Source organism: Pseudonaja textilis, chromosome 11 (assembly GCF_049901715.1).
Source record: "Pseudonaja textilis isolate UNSWEBS1 chromosome 11, rPseTex1.2, whole genome shotgun sequence".
Taxonomy (NCBI): Eukaryota; Metazoa; Chordata; class Lepidosauria; order Squamata; family Elapidae; genus Pseudonaja; species Pseudonaja textilis.
The window spans coordinates 12,777,378-12,799,705 of NC_142000.1; the positions used below are offsets into that span (position 1 = coordinate 12,777,378).

The 22,328-nt window shown below is 44.4% G+C and overlaps 1 protein-coding gene across 8 annotated transcripts in view; it reads right to left on the reverse strand.

Moving 5' to 3' along the window:
• RIPOR1 (RHO family interacting cell polarization regulator 1) overlaps positions 1-22,328 on the reverse strand; it is a 107,281-nt gene that overhangs the window by 26,041 nt on the left and 58,912 nt on the right. For all 8 annotated transcript variants that reach the window (XM_087940617.1, XM_026718965.2, XM_087940620.1 and 5 more), the window contains exons 2-8: positions 8,016-8,142; positions 6,058-6,210; positions 4,892-4,970; positions 3,683-3,706; positions 2,051-2,104; positions 637-789; positions 458-521 (exon numbers count right to left, since the gene is read on the reverse strand). In XM_087940617.1, coding sequence (XP_087796743.1) covers positions 458-521; positions 637-789; positions 2,051-2,104; positions 3,683-3,706; positions 4,892-4,970; positions 6,058-6,210; positions 8,016-8,116 — 628 coding nt within the window. In that variant the 5' untranslated portion in view covers positions 8,117-8,142. The remainder of the gene's footprint in view (positions 1-457; positions 522-636; positions 790-2,050; positions 2,105-3,682; positions 3,707-4,891; positions 4,971-6,057; positions 6,211-8,015; positions 8,143-22,328) is intronic.

Below are 22,328 nucleotides of genomic sequence, written 5' to 3' on the forward strand. Positions count from 1 at the left end.
TCCTTCATAAAGAATCAGAAAACTACATTATAAGGCCACCGCCATCCCATCGCTTTTCTCCAGGGGCACATTTATAGAGGCAAGTGTGCGACCTGGAGGAGACATCAAGAGGCAGAGAGTAAACAACCTTCTCCTCCTCACCAAACCAACTCCTGTACTCCTCAAGGGTGTGGAGAAATCTGGCCTTGAGTTGAGGGAGGTGGATGAAATGGCGGAGTAGCCTTGAGTTGCTTGTGGTGAGGAAGAGACTGAAGGGAGGTCCTCCCTAAAATTTCACGCTATTTATCTAATAGTTACGCAGTCTGTGATGTACTCTGGCAAGATGCCTGCCTATAGGCGAGCAACAATAAACATACCACTCTAATTAGCTCACCGGGTCATTTCTGATCCCTGACAAGGTGCTTTTAAAAATGGCCGACCAAGCTTCCTCAGGCAGATGTAGTTTCTCCCTTCCTACCTTTCATCTTGATATGAAACTCTCCCAACTGGCTCTCCAATTCACTCTCCAACAGACACATATTCTGCAGGGGGAGAACATCGACAACCAACTGTTAGTGCCGTCAACCCAGGAACTTTCCTCTCGTTCCCCCCACCAACCTATTTCTTCCTCCCTGAGTGCCAGCCATCTTGACTCACTTCCGTGTACTCCTTGTAGCCCTTGCCAGCTTCAGCCAAGCTCTCCCGGGCCTCCTTGCTGCCAGGGGAACCGGCTGTGTAGGCCTTGACCATGTTGTGAGCTCCATCTCGGAGCCGTCGCTGGATGCAATACGCCTCGTAGAGCTCATCAATCTAGTGAAAAGAAAGACGGAGCACGAGCGTGAGAAGCTGCGAAGTGGTTGCGCGGAAAGCCGAGCCAGCGGCGAGGACGCCTGCTGAAGCATCTAGAAGGTTTGGCTCCTAAACCATCCTAGGTTACACAGCAAACTATTCTGTCTTCAAAGGGTTCTTCCTGATCTTTACGGAATTTCAAAATAACAGCGGTAGGAGAAAAGGAGCAGGGGAGACATGATAGCAGTCTTCCAATATTTGAGGGGCTGCCCCAGAGAGGAAGGGGTCAAGCTATTTTCCAAAGCACCCGAAAGCCAAGGAATAATGGATGGAAACTGAACAAGGAGAGATTCAACCTGGAAATAAGGAGAAACTTTCCGACAGTGAGAACTATCAACCAATGGAACAGCTTGTCCACGGAAATTGTGGGAGCATCTTCACTTGAGACTTTCAAGAAGAGATTGGACTGCCATCTGTCAGAAATGGTGTAGGGTCTCCCGCTTGGCCGGGGGGTTGGACTAGATGACCTATAAGATCCCTTCCAACTCTGATTATCTGTTATCTGTTATCTTCTTGTCCAACTTCCTGTAGGAGACTCTATACCAATTCTGGATAAATGGCTATCCAATCTCTTAAAAATCCTCAGTGATGAAGAACCCATAACTTTTGGGGAGAAAACCATTCCACTGATTAATTGCTTTCAGGCAGAGGTCCCCAAACTTGGCAATTTTAAGACTTATGGACTTTAACATACCTGACTGGAGAATTCTGGGAGTTGAAGTCCACAAGTCTTAAAGTTGCCAAGTTTGGAGACCCCTGCTTCAGGGCCACAACATGGCTGTCATGCTGGCTGGAGAATTCTGGGAGTTGAAGTCCACAAGTCTTAAAGTTGCCAAGTTTGGAAACCCCTGCTCTCAGGGATAGAAAATTCCTCTTACGTTCTAGCTTGGATTTCTCTTTGATAAGCTTCCATCTCTTCTTGTCCTGCTCTCAGATTTTTTTTTTCTTCTCCTTCTCCTTGGGAAAGGTCATGGCTGAACAGCTGACCCCGAATTTTTACATACCGAAAGACCTTAGCATCTCTATTTAAGAAGGATCAGGTAGCAGGGAAGTTCCTTAGCCAGAAATCTTTGGCAAGTTGCAACCGAATCCCTTTAGGATGCTCTGGCAAAATAGGCCAAACATTTACACAAAGGCATAATTTATAAAGATAATTTAAAAAAAATAGATTTTCTTGGCACTGCAATCTTACGGGCATGGTGAATTCAGAAACAGGAGGTACCTTGCTAGCGTGAAACTCCAAACGGCGCAAGAAACGCTCAATGGACTTGACTTGCTGTGGAAATAAGAAAGAAATGCCATTTTGAAGGATCTGGAAACTCAACTGGTAAAGGAATGTAGAAAGATAAAGGTTACTCCGTCCAGTCGTGTCTGACTATAGAGCACGGTGCACTTCAATAACGGCAGCAAGTAGCATCCTGTAGTCATATGACTGAATTTTATGAAGTTGCCAAAACAAGCAAGCAAGCAAACAAACAAACCCCAGCACTACCAGTTTTGGTAAAACTATGCCTGTAGCTAATCACTGGTTTGCTTAATGACCATTGCAAAAAGGAGAATTTAATAAAGGAGAATTTTTGTGGCTCAGGGTTGAAATGAAGGGTCTTGGATGTTCTCTGAGCTTGTTCGTTTTCTTGCAAACTTTTCATTCACTGGGGAATGTTACCTAGTTTGGGTCATGAAATCTGCAAGAAAACAAACAAGCTCAGAGAATACCAAGGACTCTGGGAAAAAAAAAAGTTCTTAAAATGGGATCAGTCCCATGACACACTTGCTTCATATGACTGTCACTCCACGTGGCCATCAAACTCCATTGCAGTCTACCTGCCGGTAATCACCTTTCTTCTAAACAGTTTTTTTAAAACCCAAAGTAGATATCAGTGGCAGCAGCCATGTACAAAATGAGGACTACTTGACAGTAAAAAACAATTTCATCCTTTGCTCTCCATCCATTTCAAAATGGATTTCCAGAGGAAAAATCGCGGAATACAGGAACCAGGAGCACTACTCAAGGTGACCCTGAGGACACAGATAAACCTCCAAGTGGCCTCAACGCCCCTCTAAAAGGATGCAAACGACCAGCTGCCTGCAAGGTATATAAATCCATCCATTCCCCACCATCCAGTCAGAGCTGGAGAAGCTTCTTTGGAGGAGAAGCGAAACGTCTTCAAAAGAAAAAAAAAGCAAGGAAGTCCAGCTGCATCCTGAAAAAGCACCTTTGGAACAACCATCACCTGGATGACTGAGAATCTCTACAGGCATTCATTTAAAACAGAGGGTGGGGCTAACGAGGGTTCGCAGGGGTTGGGGGCGGGGAGAGCCCTTCGCTAAGATTCTGTGCAGTTCGGAGAACCCCCAAATCCCATTCCTGGCCGGCCCCACCCACCCTGCCCCTCCCCTCCCAGGAGGACCAACGTGGGCCGTTTTGGATGCAGGTAAGTGCAGGGCGCGCATGGAGGCTCAGGGAGGGTGAAAAACGGCAGCGGTGGCACACACCCCCCGCCCCCGTTCAGTGACTGATTCCAAGAGAGAGGAGCAAACTGCTACGTCTTAAGCTCCTTTCATCCTCTGAGGTGACTTTGAGGAAGCAAAAGTTCCAGGCAGCAAATCCTAGAGAGGAGAGGGAGGGAGGGAGGGAAGAGGGGCGGAGGGTGCAGGATTTCCACTGAATCAATGAACTCAACCAACCAACGTCAGCAAGATCGCTCGGCAAAGGCAGGGAGAGAAGGCGGCTGCAAAGACCAGGTGGGACAACCTTTTGCATGCGGAAACATACGCGACGCAAGAGCGAGTAACCCCGTCCCGCCTAACGTTAGTCCCTTGGGTTCTCCGCTTCCTTCCCAGCAGGTCTTACCTTGTCAAGGTCATAGAGGAAGCCCTAAAGGAGAAAAAGAGAAGAAGGGGGAAGTCAGGAACTTGGAGGAATACATGCCAACAGCAGCTCAGGGCTGAACTGCGGACTCCTTGATGCTCTCAGAGTTTGGTTCTTTTCCTGCAGACGTTTCATGATCCGAGTAGTTGGGTCATAAAACAGAAGATGTTCCCTAGTTGGGTAATGAAACGTCTGCAAGAAAAGAACCGAGCTCTTGAGAGCACCAAGGACCCCACAGTGAATACGTGGCATCATATTAGGCATTACGACATGCTCCTCCGCGCATATTTCTTAAAGCTGCATTCCCTGACGTTGTGCTAAGAGGGAAGCGTCAGGGTAGTGATTTAAGAGCTGACCAGCTGCTACAATGATGCACTGATGCACTGATGGGAATGAGTCAGCAAGGTTTTTAGCTGCTATCCCTTTAAGAGCCTGTATAATAAGAAGAGGCCCCGCTAGGGCATCACTCTCTCGCTGTGTGTTCTTCCCTGCTGTCTGTACTGTACTGATGGTTTGACTTCTGCCTATTGTATGTGTATGTACAGTATATATCAGCAATGGCTCACCTTCTCGTCCTCGCATGTCGAAGGTGCACTCCTGCACATGCCTGCCTGCACCCATAATGCAATGCATGCGCCCCTCCCTCTGAGCATGTATGCGTGACCCCTCGTGCATTGTGCACCTCTGCGCATGTGCAGCAGATACCTGACAATCAGCTGGCTGGAGGGAGGCGTACACGCAAGCACAGTGGACCTGATCTGGGGCTACGGCTCACACGCCAGCAGAAATGGCTCTGGGTGCCACTTCCGGCACACATGCTATAGGTTCACCATCGCTGGCATGTATTCTCTGGTAGATAAAACCACTGTTTATTACAAACTGTTATTGCTCCTAGGTTGTTCCACCTAGTAAAGCACTCTGACATTTCCATAGGCCGTGGGAAGCGTATACCGTGTATGCATCATCTATGTACATATTGGTTATCTGCATGGAGGCATTTTTGTGGGTGTCTGTTGGGGAGATCCTCTGCACAAAATGCCTGCAAATCATCACCCTCTCTTCCACCGGAAGTGACTGGAAGGCCAGCCTGCCTGCAAATTTGAGGACCGGAGACTGAACTTCTGCCATTTGCAAGGACAGCCTTGCATCCATCAGAGGTTGGCGGCATCAGATAGGAACTGCGTCACTCACCAAGCGAGAATTCCTCTTGGATTCACGGATCTGGGTGCTCAGCTTCTCCAGTTCCTGCTGGTGCACCTCCAGGTAAGCGCTGCAAGGAAGGAGAGGTGGAAGGGACTGAGCAGAGAAAGCAGGACGATCTCCCCATCGCTTGGAAGATTAGAACCGGCAGCTCCCGGCTCCCAAATCCAAGGCACTGCCCTGGTTTTTCAAGCAGGATGTTATCCTTGGCAGTAAAAGCCAAGACCAGAACACTTCCTTTCGGCCGATTCCCACCACGCTACCCGCACCCTTGATCTTCAAGTTGAACTTTAAGTGGTGGGGGCAGGAAGGAATCAGGGTCAACTGCATTTACACAAAGCTGAATTGCCTTCCTGACAACCACCTAAGCAAGTTCCTGCAATTTTGTTGACAAGTTTTCAAAAGTGCTTTGCTCTTGCCTGCTTTGCTCTTCCTAGGGCTGGAGAGAGAGAGTGTGACTGGCCCAAAGTCACCCAGTTGTGCCTTGGTTGGGACTAGAACTCGCAATCGCCTGGTTTCTAGCTCGGTGCCTTAGCCGCTATATCAAACTCTCCATTGTTACCGCAGCTTTGGAGAGCACTGCCCAATACTGCAGGGGAATATTTTAAGTATTTATTTATTCATGAATTCATATCCTGCTTTTATTACCTTTTTAGAAACAATGCGAAGCAGCAAATATATCTAATTACTCCTTTCTCTTCCTATTTTCCTCATAACAACAACGCTCTGAGGTGAGCTAGGCTGAAAGGGAGGGACTGGCCCAAGCTCACCCAGCTGGCTTTCATGGCTAAAGGCAAGATTAGAACTCAGGATCTCCCTGTTTGTAGCCTGGTGCTTTAATCACTAGATCAAAAGTCTCCAAACTCGGCAACTTTAAGACTTATGGACCTGAACTCCCAGAATTCCCGTAGCTGGCTGAGGAATTCTGGGAGTCGAAGTCCACAAGTCTTAAGGTTGCCCAATGTGGAGACCCCTGCATTAGACCCAAATGCTTCTCAATATCCCACTGAAGACACTCGGTTTCACAGTTACTTCTCACCCCCTCCTCACGTCCCAACACGGAGTAGAAAAGCAAGCTTAGATGTTTGTGAACAGATGAAGAGGGATCACCGCCTGTCACACACTGAGCGTTCGGTGATGCCCACAGCGACACTTACCTCAGGCCTTTTTTCAGTGCTTCGTACACTTCATCGAGTCTCTCTGGCTGGGGCACCTTGGGTGGAGGGGATTTATGAGACATTGAAAACATCCTACTGACCCGGGAGCCAGACTTCCTGGAGACCGTGGGTGTACTGAACGCAGGGAAATTCCTACCAAAAAAATAATGATGATAAAAGCCCCACAGACAAAAGAGGATATCACAGAATAGGCCGGCCGGCTGATTCTTAATAATGCAGGATAGTTTTCTGCGTCGTCTGGGTGGGAAAACAGCAGCTCCTGTACACACCCCTGCAGTGATACCAAAAAGCCTTAAAAATGTTTCAGGAAAAACGTATCACTAAAGAAAGAATGTTTTCCCACGCACCTCATTGCTAAGTATAGACTGGGTGAAACCAGGCTCAATAGCAGTAACCGTGAGAGGGATCTTGGAGTTTTAGTGGACAACCAGCTAAATAGGAGCCAGCAGTGTGCAGCAGCCACCCAAAAAGCCAATTCACTCCTAAATTGTATTAACAGAGGAATACAATCAAGATCAAGACCCCTCCGTAAAGCCTTAGTAAAATCACACCTAGAATACTGCATCCAGTTTTGGTCACATTATAAAAAAGATGTTGAAAAAATCTTTGAGATATTGCTTTGAAGCCCTTTGGTGCTCTGAAAAATGTGAGATCCAAATATGTAGAATTAGAGAACCGAGGAATTCCTAATCTGAATTTCAACATGCCATCCCTGATCAAATAACTCGCTGTCTATAAAATGCAAGATGATAAAAAATGTGGCTCAATGGTATCCATTTGCTTCTAAATGCACGGTTCTAACTTCTGATTAAAGAAGGGCATTGATCCCCCAGTTTTTCACCTGGGCCCACCATCCTCGTTCCTGCCACACCAGACTGGCCTTTTAATTAATTTTTTTCCCCCCAATAAAATAAATTGGAGGTTATCTAACTGTGCATTTGTTTCCAAGACCGCCCCCACTTCTCGGACAACAACAGGCCTCACCGAAATTAAAAAGGATGCAGGAAGGTGTTCTAGGACTTTGGAAAAAAGGCCCACCTGCCCAGAGGAATAAATAAACGTTAGCTGGAGAGAGAAAAAACAAGGATTTGGAAAAACAGAGCAAGAGAGAGGTGAAGGGCAAATTTAAAATAAACGTTGCTTTCTGGGGAAAATCATGTTGCAATTGCTATGGAGACCGTTTGGAAGGCCCCTGTAAAATGTTCTTTAGTGTGTTTGAGGAGAACAAACAGACCTTTACAAAACTGGCCTGTCTTCTTATCCAATTGCACTGGTTTCGTCCCAAAATATCTGATGTCTACCTCTTAGAATAGAATAACAGAGTTGGAAGGGACCTTGCAGATCTTCTAGTCTAACCCCCTGATTAGACAGGAAACCCTATACCATTTCAGACAAAATAGTTATACAATCTCTTCTTAAAAACGTCCAGTGTTGGAGCATTCACAACTTTTGGAGGTGAGTTGTTCAACTGTCAGGAAATTCCTCCTTAGTTCTAAATTGCTTCTCTCCTTGATTAGTTTCCATCCACTGCTTCTTATCCTACCCTCAGGTGCTTTGGAGAATAGCTTGACTCCCTCTTCTTTGGGGCAGCCCCTGAGATATTGGAAGACTGCTGTCATGTCTGTCCTAGTCCTTCTTTTCACCACACTAGACACACACCCAGTTCCAGCAACTGTTCTTTATATGTTTTAGCCTCCAGCCCCCTAATCATCTCTGTTGCTCTTCTCTGTACTCTTTCTAGAGTCTCAGCATCTTTTTTACACCATGGTGACCAAAACCGGATGCCGTACTCTAGGTGTGGCCTTCCCAAGGCATTATAAGGTGATATTACCCTCCCCAGGGCTTTCTTGGTGCAATTCGCCACTAGGAACCATGCAGGAAATCAGAAGCTTCCCTGATTATTTCCGTTGCCAAGAGACAATTTTTGCTAAGCCTACCTGAAAGGTTTGTCCTGGGAGGAGTTGACCCCTGCGAATGACTGGCTCCTATTGATCTTGACCACCAGACTTCGCCGCTGGGGTCGTACAGAGAGGGACATCGTGGAATTCCACCGGGAGGGACTCCCTACAAAACAAACCAGGAAGATTGAGTTGAGCTTGCAAATCGGTCACAACATTCTCCAGCTTTTTTCATACGTGGGAGTTTAGGTTAATAGCAGTAGCACTTAAGACTTATATACCGCTTCACAGTGTTTCACAGCCCTCCCCTAAGCGGTTTACAGAGTCAGCCTCTCTTGCCCCCAACAATCTCATTTTACCAGCCTCGGAAGGATGGAAGGCTGAGCCAACGCTGGCAGTTGGCAGAGTTAGCCTACAATACTGCATTCTAACCACTGCTCATCATGAATGGATGGATAGATGGATGTACAATAGCATTAGCGCTTAAGACTTATTCTTCTCTCTTCACTGTGCTTTACTGCCCTCTCTAAGTGGTTTACAGAGTCTTGCCTCCAACAGTCTGGGTCCTCATTTCACCCACCTGGGAAGGATGGAAGGCTGAGTCAACCTTGAGCCTGGTGAGATTTGAACTGCAGGCAGCAGAAATAGCCTGCAGTACGGCACTCTAACCACTGCTCCACCATGACTCATTAATCCTTGACAGCCAACTGAAACTGCCCAAAACGAACTACAGGTAGACCTCAACTAACAAGCATTCATGCAGCCACTGTTTAAAGTTACACTGGAAAAAACAACAACAACAACTTACAACTGGTCCTCACACTTACGACCGTTGCAGCAGCCTCACAACCGTAATATCTGGGTGCTTGTGACAACTGCCATGCATTTATGATGGTTGCAGCATTCTAGGGTCATGTGTGATCACAGTTTGGGATCTTCCCAGCTAGTTTCTGATAAGCAAAGTTGACGAGGGAAGCCAGATTTGCTTAACGACCGTGTGATGAATAACAGCAGTGGTTCATTTAACAACCATAGTTTTTAAAAAAGGCAGAAAACTAAGCCTGGCTCTCTTAACAACCCGCCTTACTTAGGAATGGAAATTCTGGTTCCAATTGCGGTCGTAAATTGAGGACTACCTGTAAATTGTGATGCTATGCCCAGAATTAGGTAGGCAGCCATTTACACATACAGGCAGAACCTCGACGTACGACCGCAATTGAGCCCAGAATTTATCTTGCTCAGTGAGAAATGTGTTTAAGTGACTTTTGCCCCTTTTTGAAATTTTTCTCACCATGTCGATTAAGTGAATAGTTGTGGCTAATGAAGGGAATCAGGGCCCTTTCCTCCCCCATAAGCCACACAACCCACGTTGCTCTCTTCTCTGTTTCTCCCTAGGATGAAGAGGGGGCAGGCCTGGTTCTTCCTCTGAACTCCCTCTCCCTTGTTCTATTTCTCCCCTTTTCCGCCCAGCCGGACTTTGCCCTTCCCCAGCCTCCTCCACAGCCAATGGAGCCACACTCCTTGCTCCCTGTCAGCTATTTGGCTTCCTCCTTGGATTCAGACTCTGATAGGAGCATGACACCACCCAATAGTGAAAAACCAGGCAAGCAGGAGACTTCAATCCCCCGCTGGATGAGGAGAGCAACAGGCATGTTACGACCCATTGAGCCAAGGAAACACCCCAACCCGTCTCTATAAACATATCCTCAGACACCTCCTGCGGTCCAGCAAATTTTAGATTGAACAAATGAGTCAGGAACAAGGAAGAGGCCAAAAGCACTCCATTATTTTCCCATCAATATTTATAATCACCGTTTCTCGGGCCGGGAGAGTTCCGCCCCTTCCAGCATTATCGGCTGGGTGGAGCTGAGCTTGCCAAGAAGCAAAGACAGACGAAAATAAGACCCAGCACTCCATCCACTGGCTTTCAGACAGTCCTTGATTTACGGCCACAGAATTCCCATGACCAAGCTTTGTTAAGGGAAGGGTGCCCAATTTTACGACCTTTTTTTGGCCATGGTTGTTAAGCGAATCAGGGAAGTTGTTAAGTGAACCATGCAGTCAAGCGAATTGGACTTTCCTCCCCACTTCCCCATTGACATTGGTTGTAAATGGGGATCACGTGACCTCAGCACACCGCAACTGTCATAAATACGCATTTGGTTGCCTGGATTTTGATCACGTGACCGTGGAGAAATTACGACAGTTGTAAGTGCGAGCTTTTTTTAAAGTGCCATTGTAACTTCCAATTGTCACTAGCTAGCCGGATGGTTGTAAGTCAAGGAATGCCTTTATTGGATACCCAAATTCTTCTATTTCAGTGCTTGGTCCATTCTCTAATGTGCAAACGAATGCCATTTTTCACTTCCAAGCACGAGACATCCTTTCGGTTTCTATTTTAGTTTCCAAAATAAAAAAGCTACCCGAAGTTTAAAAGGCCAGATTCTGTTGACAACCGGTATTGTGAGTGTACAAAACTTACAAACGCACATTCAGCCTTACACAAAACGAGCAGTCCAATGAGAACACCCTTGCCCAATGGCATGAAACGAAAGGCAAAATAAAAACAGAGCATCGCATGGATGCCACATTAGCTTGAGCCGCAATGATGACTGATGATGCGTGTTTAGGAACAGACTAAAGTACACCGATGACACAACAGGAAGTAATATTGCTACAGTTTCCTATCAAGTATAACCTGTAAATCGAGTCTAATTATAGACAAGTCAGATTTGTTTTATGTATTTCCTACATGTATCCATCGAGATGTTTACTTAAAACTGTATTTGTTTCAGCTCAATACTGGTGCTTTCTGTATCACTTGTTTTACTAAGCAGACAACAGATCCAGTGTTTTTCTACTGAATGTTTATATTTTGCTTCTGTCCAGAATATTGTTTCATTGTTTTCTACTGACTTCCCTTTCCCTACCAGTTGTTCGTTTCGATTATGCTGGTCCTTTGCCAGAGAGAGAAAGACAGAAACAGTGGAAAAACCCGGCTATAGGTTTAACATCCTTATTGGGCTCTTCAATGAGATCACGGCATTAAGAAGGAAAGGTGTTCTACAAAGGACAAATCTCAAAATATTTCCTTTTTCCAAAGTGAGAAAGAAAACAGATACATAAAGAAGTCCATTCATTCCGGAAAATGCAACCCGCTTTCGAAATAAAGATAATTTGGAAAGGGAGCAACCGAAGACAAAAGTCCGTGTGTCTTCCAGTCCAGAGTGCGACCTGAAAAGGTGGCAATGCTCTAAGAACAAGGGTTTCTATTGTAGCAATCAATCAAAATCGTGGCCTATTCAAAGAGATGGATTACATGAAATTGTTCTGAATCTAGCTCTTTTTTTTAAAAAAAAAACCCTGACTGATAGGAGGAGGGAAACACCCAGATAACAGAGCAAATGGCACACAACCAACATCAAAGAAAATTTACTTCTGGTCCAGAGCTTTGGACACCTGAATAACACCTTCCTGGCTGATAGAAGGAAATGAAGACACAGCAAGCCACACAGAAGATCTGCCTTCTTCCTACTTAACCCCCACTGTCCCATAGGATTTGAACGACATGCAAACCAAGTTAACCAGTAACCAGCCAAATACACTTTTTTCCACAAATATCTCAGCTACCACATGCCACATCTAGGAGAGATGGGGCCACCGGTATGCTAGCCCCCCCCTCCACCCACGGAAAACAAGGCCCTACAGAATTTGTGAGGCAACACCACCTCCTTCTTGGTTTAATCAGAGCTGTAAAACAAGAGCGAAACAGTGTTGGGTCACAAGTGCAACCATTAAACAATTAAGAAGGAGCAGCAGTGCCTAGCAGGGTTGACAAATGACTTTCTAGTAGGCCCTTTAATTAGATCACTCAGCAAATTGTGCCTTGATTCTCCAAACCTGTTTTCCTTTATCCCCACCTCTCCTATTTCCCACCACCACGCTAATTCCAACTGGTCTTCAGAGGCTATGGGTTAGAATGAAAATATTACAAAGCCTGCACAATGCCATCCGCTGCTCTGCTCTGGGTGTTGGAAGATTTGCTTTGTACAACAGGTACCAAGCAGAGAAACCAGCTTTCTTACATTCAGCCTTTACGGGCCCAGCATGGTCAACAAAGCATGTGAAAGTACAAGGAAGTAGTTGTAAATTCCTCCCTCCCCCCCATTTTTTTTAAATTTCAATCTGCATATATCACAACGATACATTAATAGAGTGGCATCCATACATCATACATTTTAGTACACGCAAAATTAATAATATCTCTCAATGCATAATTTCACATTAATTCATGACCCTTTGATGCTCATTTTCGACCTTTCAAAACTCTCTCCAAATGCCTACCACCGTTATCAGTTAAACATACCAAGTAATTCCATTATTCAATTTCCTCCCTGCTCTTATTCTATTAAAGTAGCTGTAAATTCCAAAGAATTACCTGGGCATTGAAAATACCTGTAAGGTCCTCGGAGTCCCTAAGATGTTGTGGGACCTCAATCTCAAGGAGGTGAGGCTCTAGGTTTTACCGCGCTCTTCAAATTCAGTGGGAAAAAGCACTTTCCCATTTCTGAACCTACAGTATGCATACTATTGGACAAGGAAGAGGCCTCGGTCCAGGGCTGGGCTCCACTTGTACATTCCTAGCATTTCATAGATAATCAGCAACTGGTACTGTCAACATCAGAGGTGTGGAAGGCCAGGAGGTGCTCCTGGCAGGCTGACTAAGAGGCAGGTGAGTAAAGCACCAGCATTGTAGTTTGCTAAAACTAAGTTTCAGAGGAGTGGGGTAGATTCCTTTGGACCACGAGGATTTCTACATCTTTCTGTGATGTTTAAAGTTCAGAAAATGCTAGCTACAAGCCTTCGTGTATCAGAATACCTTGGCAAAAGCAGCTCATACCCTGATCATCATCCCTTTAGATCCCCAGCCCCTGGGTCACGGACCAGTACTAGTCCCTGGCCCGTTAGGAAGGAACTGGGCTGACACCTGGAGGTGACCCACAGGCAAGGGAACCAAGTTTCATGTCTACAGGTAGTCCTCGACTTGCAACAGTTCATGTAGTGACCGAAGTTGCAATGGTCTCATAAGTGTGAAAAAAAAGTCATAAGTTATAGCAGCACTGAAAAAAGTGACCGATGACCGTTTTTCACACTTATGACCGTTGCAGCATGCCCATGGTCTTCTGGCAGAAGATACAGAACACTTAAAACTCAGACCACACATTTTCTGAACAGTTTTTATCCCAGAGCTATAATTGCACTTAACAATGAACTTAAGGACCACCATAGTGGGCTGTCGGACAGTCTTACTTGGTCTGTTGTGTGGATGCTCGTGTGTTTTTAGGGGGTGGTGAGTTTGGCGGCAGGGGGTGAGCTTGGGGATTGTCATGTGTGTGTGCATGTTGGGCCTGGTCTCTGGGTGTTATGTGAATTTTGTTGTATGGTTATACTGTGTATACAGGGTTGGGATTCAAATTTCTTAACAACCGGTTCTGTGGGCTTGGCCTAATTTGTGGGTGTGATTGGCTTGCTGACTGGGCATGGCTTGGCGGTCACGTGACTGCTGGCCACGGCTGTAGGTAAATATTGTAAATATTTATGTAAAAATTGATTTTTTTTAATTAAAAAAAGAGCAACTTTTACCCAAAATCAGGCAAAGCAGGCAGGCAGATTGAGTTGTTCACAGAACTGGTCCAACCAGGTAGAATCCCACCCCTACCACATACAATGGCAATAAAGTATAAAATAAAGTATGGCTACATGATCAAAATTCAGATGCTTGGTGACTGGTTTTGCATTTACGACGGTCGCAGCGTCCCGGGGTCATGTGATCTGCTTTTGCAACCTTCTGACAAGCAATGGGGAAGCTAGATTCACTTAACAACACTGTTACTAACTTAACAACAGCAACAATTCACTTACCAATTTCACTTACTTTCTGGTAAGAAAGGTCGTAAAATGGAGCAAAACTCACTTAACGCATGTTTCTCTTAGCAACAGAAATGTTGGGCTCAACTGTGGTCATTAAGTCCAGGACCGCCTGTATACGGAGCTGCTCCCCAGCGCTAGAATCACCAGCTCAGCTCACACCTCAAAGCATCAGGCATTAAATTCTCACAGGAGTATGAATCCCTCTGTAAATTGCTCCTGCAAGGAACTTGGGTTGCGTGCTCATTTCGCCCCGCCCTGCCCCGATCCGTGGGAAAATTGCCTTCCATGAAACGGCTCCCTGGTGCCAAAAAGGATGGGGGCCACTGCTTTAGACCATGTAGGACCCCACTACATGGGACTGCCTTTGGGGATTAATTAAATGATATATAAGCTATAGGGGTGGCACACTCTAATTGGTAATTGTGGGGGAAACTTGTTTGAAATGTTTGAATTGGAATGGAATTTTTGGAATGACGAAATAAAAATATGCGATGAAATTGCAAACTTGACAGATAAAAGTACAAAGTACAATGAGTATAAAGATATGAGAGTTATTTAAAGTTTAAGAAAGTAGGTTAAGTAATGAATTAAAAAAATATATATAAAATAAGCTGGAGGAAAGTATCTGATAAAAATAATACAAAATACGTAAAGTAATGGTAAGATATGAAATTAAATGTGAAAGATGAGCATGAAATTATAGTCATGTTTGTATGGAAATGTGATAACCTGGAATCATGCTGTTCACTAAAAAAAGATGTTTTTAATATGCGGAAAACTGAAATAAAATTTTTATTAAAATACATGGGACTGCCTTTGGAGGAATCTGCACCTACCAGAAGTTGATGGGAAAATCTTGCCATTGTTGAGTAACACCAATTTTTCTGCACTGATTACCTCGAAAGGCCCATGCAGACCAGGTAGCAGAATGCCTTGCCAGAATTTAATTTCCAAACACCTGGAAAGGCCCTGTCGAGCATCCCTCCTTCCTTGAAAAGTTCATGGAGCTCAGGTTGGACAAGAGACCTTCTTGGAACACGGTCATCTCCATCCCATTTGAGCCTTTCAGAAGCAGGTTCAAATCCCACACCATGTCAACAGAGCTCTGGGGTCTGGTTGACTGGAATTGTTTCCTTTATATTTGTTTTTATTGTCCCTGGTGGGGAGGGTTTCCCTTGGGGACTTGCTGCTCACCCCCTGAACTCTATCCAGCTACAAAAAGGGTCAAATTTTTTTTAAAAAAGGAGAGAAAACAAAGATGAAGATAAAAAAAATATTTGGTCCAAGTGTTGCTGGATAATATAGAGATGGAAGGGAGGGAAGGTAAGAAACATGATCTATCCACCCTGTGCTCCTTCACTGGAATTTATGAAGAATGAAATCAATCTCCCACCCTTCCCTTAATAAGAGGGCGGGAATGAAATGTGGGCCTGGCCATTTCGCTCGCTCCATTTTATAAAACTGAGCCCTTCCTGCTGTTTAGCAACCAGGGGTTTAGATTAGAAGCAGCCCCAGGTTCACCCCAGAATAAAGGAAAGGAGGAAGGAGTGACTCTTCGGAGAGAGAAGATAAATACATGAAGATATTTCTTTTTTGAATAATTGGGTGTCAAACACAGGTAGTCCTTAATTTGCAACCATTTACTGAGTTAACAAAAACAGAGACTTATGATCATTTTTCAGGCTTATGGACGTTGTGGCATCCCCATGATCAAATATTTGGATGCTTGGCAACTGGTTCATATTTATTTATTTATTTATTTATTTATTTTAAATACATTTTTTTTTTATTTCTACAAACACATCATTGTGTGAACAGGTTATTTTACATTTTAACTGCAAACATGGCAATAGTTTCCTATTGGTCCTATTAAACTTTTTTATCTAGTTTGAAATTAATACATATTACCAATCTTTATCATTCAATGTTCCCATATATTATTTTATGTCAATCTCTATATTCTTAACATCGCTTCTTTTGTTACAAATACTACATTAATGGTCATATTTGCAATGTTTAACAAATTTATATAATTCAACTAGTCATTCATAAATTCCTATTGATTTACCCATTATTTATCCCCCTTTTTTAATTATGCCACTTTTTTTTTTTAAAAGTACCTTTCTAGTTGATTATAATACACACGTCTTAATTTCCATTCTATCTTCATTTAACAACTTGTACAATTCTAATAATAATATAATCACTTTTATCTGTTATCATGTACTATATTATTTTTCTATCAGATTCCACACATCGTTTCTTTCCCTGCCATACAATATTAACTTTATACATATTACATGATCACGCAATCCAAATTCAGATGCTTGGCATCTGAACTGAACTGGTTCATATTTATGACGGTAGCCGTATCCCTGGGGCCATTTTGACCCCCCCTTTGGAGCCTTCTGACAAGCAAAGTCCATGGGGAAGCCAGGTTCAGCTAAAAACCATGTTACTAATTTAAGAAGTGCAACTATTCACCTAGTAACTGTGGTCGTAAAATGGGACAAAACTCGAATATCTCGCTTAGCAGCAGAAATTTTGGGCTCAATTGGCGTCGTAAGTCAAGGGCTACCTATATTGTAGTATTTTCCCCATTTGGACTGCTAGCTGAACCATGGTTCTGAATTCTCATTGCTTCTCTCTTACCACATAGATTTTTATCTGCTGAAAAAGGCTCCGCCCTTGCTTCACTCTTCCTGACAACACCGTGGCTTCAATTTTAATTAAGTTGATGCAAACCCTCAAGCCTACTCAAGCTAAAAACAAACACACACACACACACACAAAAGATGTTTCAAAAGATGTGCAAACAAAACTTCAGAAGGTGCAAGAGGCAGTATATCTTCGGATGAATGCAGTCAAACCAGCAAGCTATCTATGTTTGCTGACACTCAATCAGCCCGTGAATTAATTGCTACTCCAGGCTGGGCTGGAGAAAAGCCACCCAAGCAATTTGAGGCCGAACTGTGAAAACATAAAGCAACATTTAAAAAACCCCACACCTTTGGTTTCAAGACTTGCTGTCTCTTTTTTCTTCTTTTTTTTTCTCAAGAAAATGTGTTTGTTGTTTCTAATATTGCATAACCACCAACAAACATTTGACTGGGAAGGAATACAATTCAAGCGCATTTAGAACTCGACAACCACACGGAGGCTAAACCACAGTGGAGTTTCTTAGATTTTCACCTACCATCCAAGGCTGGTAAATAATAGTTTATGGTTTACCGTGCCATGTGAACCCAGCCAACTATAAAGCAAACCATGGTTTAATGCAGAAAGCGGACTTATCAGAGGTGGTATTCAGCAGGTTCTGGAGAACCGGTAGCGGACATTTTGAGTAGTTCGGAGAACCGGCAAATCCCACCTCTGACTGGCCCCGCCCCATCTAGTCTCCGCCTCCCATTGAGTCCCAGCTGATTGGTTGGGTCTTCTTTTGTTGCCCTGCACAGGAGAACGGAGCTGGAAAGCAGGTTAGTGGGGTGGGGAGGGAATGGGGATTTTGTAGTAACTTTCCCCTGCCACACCCACCAAGCCACATTCACAGAACCGGTAGTAAAAAAAAACGAATCGCACCACTGGGACTTATCTATAAGTTTTACCTATAACTATCAGTCTGCCCAAGAAATAAATTGCTTAGATATTTATAGGAACAATTACAAAGGAGAAAGGTTTTTAGAGACCAATATGAGCTGCAGGGAACGATCAAGGCAAGCAAGGAGACAAGGAATAAATTTTCCTAGATATTCCTACCAGCGTTTTAGCAATGGAACATGAGTTTGGGCAACGAAAGACATCCATGACTTTTCTTAAATGAACCCGCCTATGAGGGGAATCAAAATACGATCCTATCTTCAGCTGAAAGTGGCAGTCTATCTCAAGCCAACTGCACATCCCCTCATCCTGAGAATTAACTGAAGGCTTCGAAGCATCCTAAACAAACCTCAGAGGGGAATAAGGAAAACTTCCCGATGACTGGCACTACTCACAGAAGGACGAGAGAGGAAAGCTGATTAAGATGGGATTTATACTAATTTAGCCTGCTTCTTTGCTCATTCCAAGTTTAGCTGCTTGAATAGATTGTCGAAGGCAATTGTTTGGGGGGGAACCGTAGTTGTTTTTTTTTTTACTAAGTCCAATGAGTCACTAATCCTGATTTAATCAAAGACTGGCATGAATCATCCAGGGATTTTTTTCTCTTTTTAAGGGGCGGGGGTGGTGGCGAAGGGTGGGAGGCAAACGAGGGAAATGTGCTCCGAGAGAAGAATAGGCTAAAGAAATCCTGGACAAATGAGAGGGCAAGTCCTGAGCTGTCTTTCCATCCACACCCAGGGGCTTCCTTTGTGAATCCTCTGGGGGTTTCACACGTAGGCTGTAGAAAAGTATGGAGTTATTTTCAATGCTAGCGAAGGAAACGTGAGCCAACATGTCTATCTTTTATGGACTCCAAGAAGGAGAAATGGGAAGCTAGAGAGAAAAGAAGGATGAATGAACAGAGAAGAAGGGATGAATGAACAGAGCAGGGATGATCAACCTGATACAGATACATATTAACAGAGTTGGAAGGGATCTTGTAGGTCATCTAGTCCAACCCCCTGCCCAAGCGGGAGACCCTATACCAATTCTGACAAATGGCAGTCCAATCTCTTCTTGAAAGTCTCAAGTGATGGCGCTCCCACAACTTCCAAAGGCAACTTCTGTTCCATCGGTTGGTTGTTCTCAATGTCAGAAAATTTCTCCTCATTTCCAGGTTGAATTTCTCCTTGTTCGTTTCCATCCATTATTCCTTGTCTGGCCTACAGGCACTTTAGAAAATAGCTCGACCCCTTCTTCTCTGTGGCAGCCCCTCAGATATTGGAAGACTGCTGTCATGTCTCCCCTGGTCCTTCTCTTCACTAGACTAGCCAAGCCCAGTTCTTGCAACTGTTCTTCATATGTTTTTGTCTCCAGTCCCCTAATCATCCTGGTTGCTCTTCTCTGCACTCTTTCTAGAGTCTTAACATCTTTTTTATAGTGTGGTGACCAAAACTGGATGCAGAATTCTAGGTGTGGTCTTACTAAGGCTTTATAGACCAAGCCCATCTCAGTGTATCTCCAAGTATCTTGGAGTAAAGCCTATCATTTTCTTATTTCATAGATTTACAGTATCAGTAAAATAACCATCTGCAAAGCACCAGCTCCAACTTCACCTTTGTAAATTATTACCTCTGAGCTTTATACACACCATAGCTGCATTCTTTTAAAAAATGCATAAAGGTAGTGGTTGCTTTAAATGGGTGCATGCCAACCCCATCCCCCCAAAACGTCAAAGTAGGTTTGGATTGATTGATACGACTCTACAGAAGCTGATCTTTGCACTTACATGGACTACTTAGTAGCCGCAATAACAAGTTATCTATACAAATCAGGTCCCTGACTTTCCCATAAAGACTCTAGAGTGCAATTTGAGTTCTTAGGCCATAATTATTGTAGTCGGCTGGATGAAAATCTTGAAAGCCGGTGTCACAGGGTCGGAAGGAATGACAGGGATTAACTTTGATGGTTAAATAGTTGGAGTTTTCTTTTTAGTTGCAGTATGCCGATCTTTGTTTGCTCCTGAAGCCAATTGACTGCCTTCATTTCTGCGGAGTATTTCTGTTTTTAAGGTCAAGGTTGTCTTTTGAAGGAGCCCTGATTTCTCTTGGAGCAATGTGCTAAAAATGCCGAGCTTTCTCCTTTAAGAACAAACAGCTGGAGAAGAAGATGTAGGGAGATGATGTGCTATGAACATGAACTGCTGGCGTGGTGGCTTCGAAAAAGAAGGTGCTATCATTTACGACACAAGTTGTGAACTCAGCGAATTTTGTCCCAGGACTCTCTTACCTGGGAAAAGGCATTCAACACCACTAACACATTCTCTGCATGCACCGTAAAACATTTTCTGAACCTGTAGTCAGTCGCAGGTACAAACCTTCTTTGGTTTCAACTTTTTTTAAAAAAAAGATAGGAATAACAGTGATTGACCAGACGCCTAACCTAATGGGATACCATGGCAGCAGGGGTGGAATTCTACTGGTTCAGCCTGGTTCAGGCAAGTCAGTAGCTCCGAATATCAGCTGTGAGTGAATCAATTCGCTCCGACGATCAACTGTTGGGCCTGCCTGCCTGCCTGCCCTGGCTCTAGTCTGCACTTTATTTCCGGGTTTTCCAGCTCAGCTGATTCGCGCAGCAAAGTGGATTTCCGTGCATCAGCTGTTTTACACACGGGGCTTGCAGCAAAAGGTGAGTTGCAAATGCTGTGCGCGCGCAGAAAGTGTGCGCTCACCGAACCGATTGTTACACTGGTTGAATCCTACCCCTGCATGGCAGGACTCACTACCGAACATACATGACTGAGAAGAGGATTTTTTTTTTTTTCACTTGAGTTGCCAGCTTGCCTGCTTTTTAGATGTATACCCCAGGGCTACATCAGAAACAAGAACTCCAGAAGCCGGAAGAGAAAGACCAGCAGACTAAATCAAATCAATTGACCGAAAATGGTGACTGCAGCCCCAAGATCAGAAGGCATTTGGAAGAACTGCAATGAAGTCTGGCATGAATAACATCTGGAAGAATAAAGACATCAGCCTCACAGCCAAATGCAGATTAGTTCACGCAACATCTTTTTTTTTTCCAATTGCTATTTACGGCTACAAAACCCGGACTCTGGAAAAGGCTGATAGGAGAAGGGTGGATGCCTTTGAATTGTAGTGCTGGAGGCGATGGTTACGCATCTCATGGACTTGCAAAAACAACGAAGAAAGAAGTCCTAGACCGAACCTCACTAAAAAACATCCCTTGAAGCCAAGATTGCCAAGCAGTGGCTGCCATACTTTGTGGTCATGTCATGCGAGCTGACTCATTTGAAAAGTTAATCATACTGGGAGGGATTGGTGGAAAAAGGAGAGGACGCCCTACTACCTATTGGCTGGACCCTATAAAGGAAGACGCCGGCTTGACCATGGTACAGGGGTGATAAACTCGATTTCATTGAGGGCGTTGTCAGGGTTGTGTTTGACCTCAGGGGTCAGGAGTGGGCATGGCCATCTTGACCTCACTCATCTCAGGGGAGTCTGTGGTGGCTTAAGCGCTCTGCCAGCAAAAACGGGCTCCTGAGCTCACAAACCTTGAGTGGGGTGGGTTGAGAATGACACAAGGGAATGGGTTGGGAGGAAAGGCCGGTCTCCCTTTTAGCAGAGGGTAGATGAGGTGTTTTTTTTTTATATATATATAGAAGGGCCTCTCTCTTCCTCCTGTCTGGCTGAGTCCTTGCAAGCAAGCTGAACAATAGCAGGAAGCTGGGGCGTCAACAGGAGGCCGGCAGAGCGAAGGCGCCTGCGATGTGTGTTTTTCCTGCCGCACCAAGCTTAAGTTACACCACCTTCTTCCAGCTCTGTTGGTTTGCTGAAACTCGTCTTGAAGGAATCGTCTTCCTGCAGGCACTTCACAGTCCCAAGGTCAACCATCTGGGAGTGGAGAAAGCGGAACATCGGTCTCTGTTCAGTTGTGGAATCCCTGCTTTGCTCTGTTGAGTTTCCTCTCTTTCCGTAAAATCAGAACAACATGTAAAAACTTCTCCAGCTGCAGGGACACCTGAAGGGCTCCTCTGCACAACAGCCAATGCTTTTAAGGATCTGCATCGCAACGTCCCATCTCCCGGCGCAAAGATTACCACGTATCACATATAGGCAACTTACTACCTTTCAGATCATACTGCAATCCACAGTATCTCCAATTTCCCAAAATGACCCATGATGAGGGAGGCTGGAAAGGCTCTTTAGCATGATTTTAGAGAAGTGGAATGCACTACCTGTTATTACATCCTCTAACCCCAAACTTCTTTAACCTCAAACTATCCACTACTGACCTCACCCCGTTCCTAAGAGGTCTATAAGGGGCGTGCATAAGTGCCCAATCGTGCCTACCATCCCTGTCCTATTGTCCCCATTTATCCATACCTATTTCCTGTATTCTTACTCATGTTTATTGCTTATACCTATTATCTTGTAAGCGATTGATAAATCAAATAAGTAAAAAAATAAAAGTACACGTACCCCCAGGTTATAATAGTTAGAAAGCAAGCAAGGTCCATTGTTTTCTCTGCGCTGTCATAACTCTCCGGACAGTTTAATTGTCTAGCATTTTAGGAAAATGCACCCGTGTAATTTTAGTCATGATTATCAAACATATACAGGCGTCATTGCCAGATATCCAACCAGATGAGTCAATAATATACACAGTGCATGCACGCAAACACACACCACTTAGAACATCGTCATCATCTGTCAAACTGTACTTCCAAGATCTCTGAAGTGGCTGGCACCAACTGCATGTTTTTAGGATTTTGTGAGGGTGGCCTGTAGCCACAAGGATTAAACACTTTTTTTGCATTTCAAACCA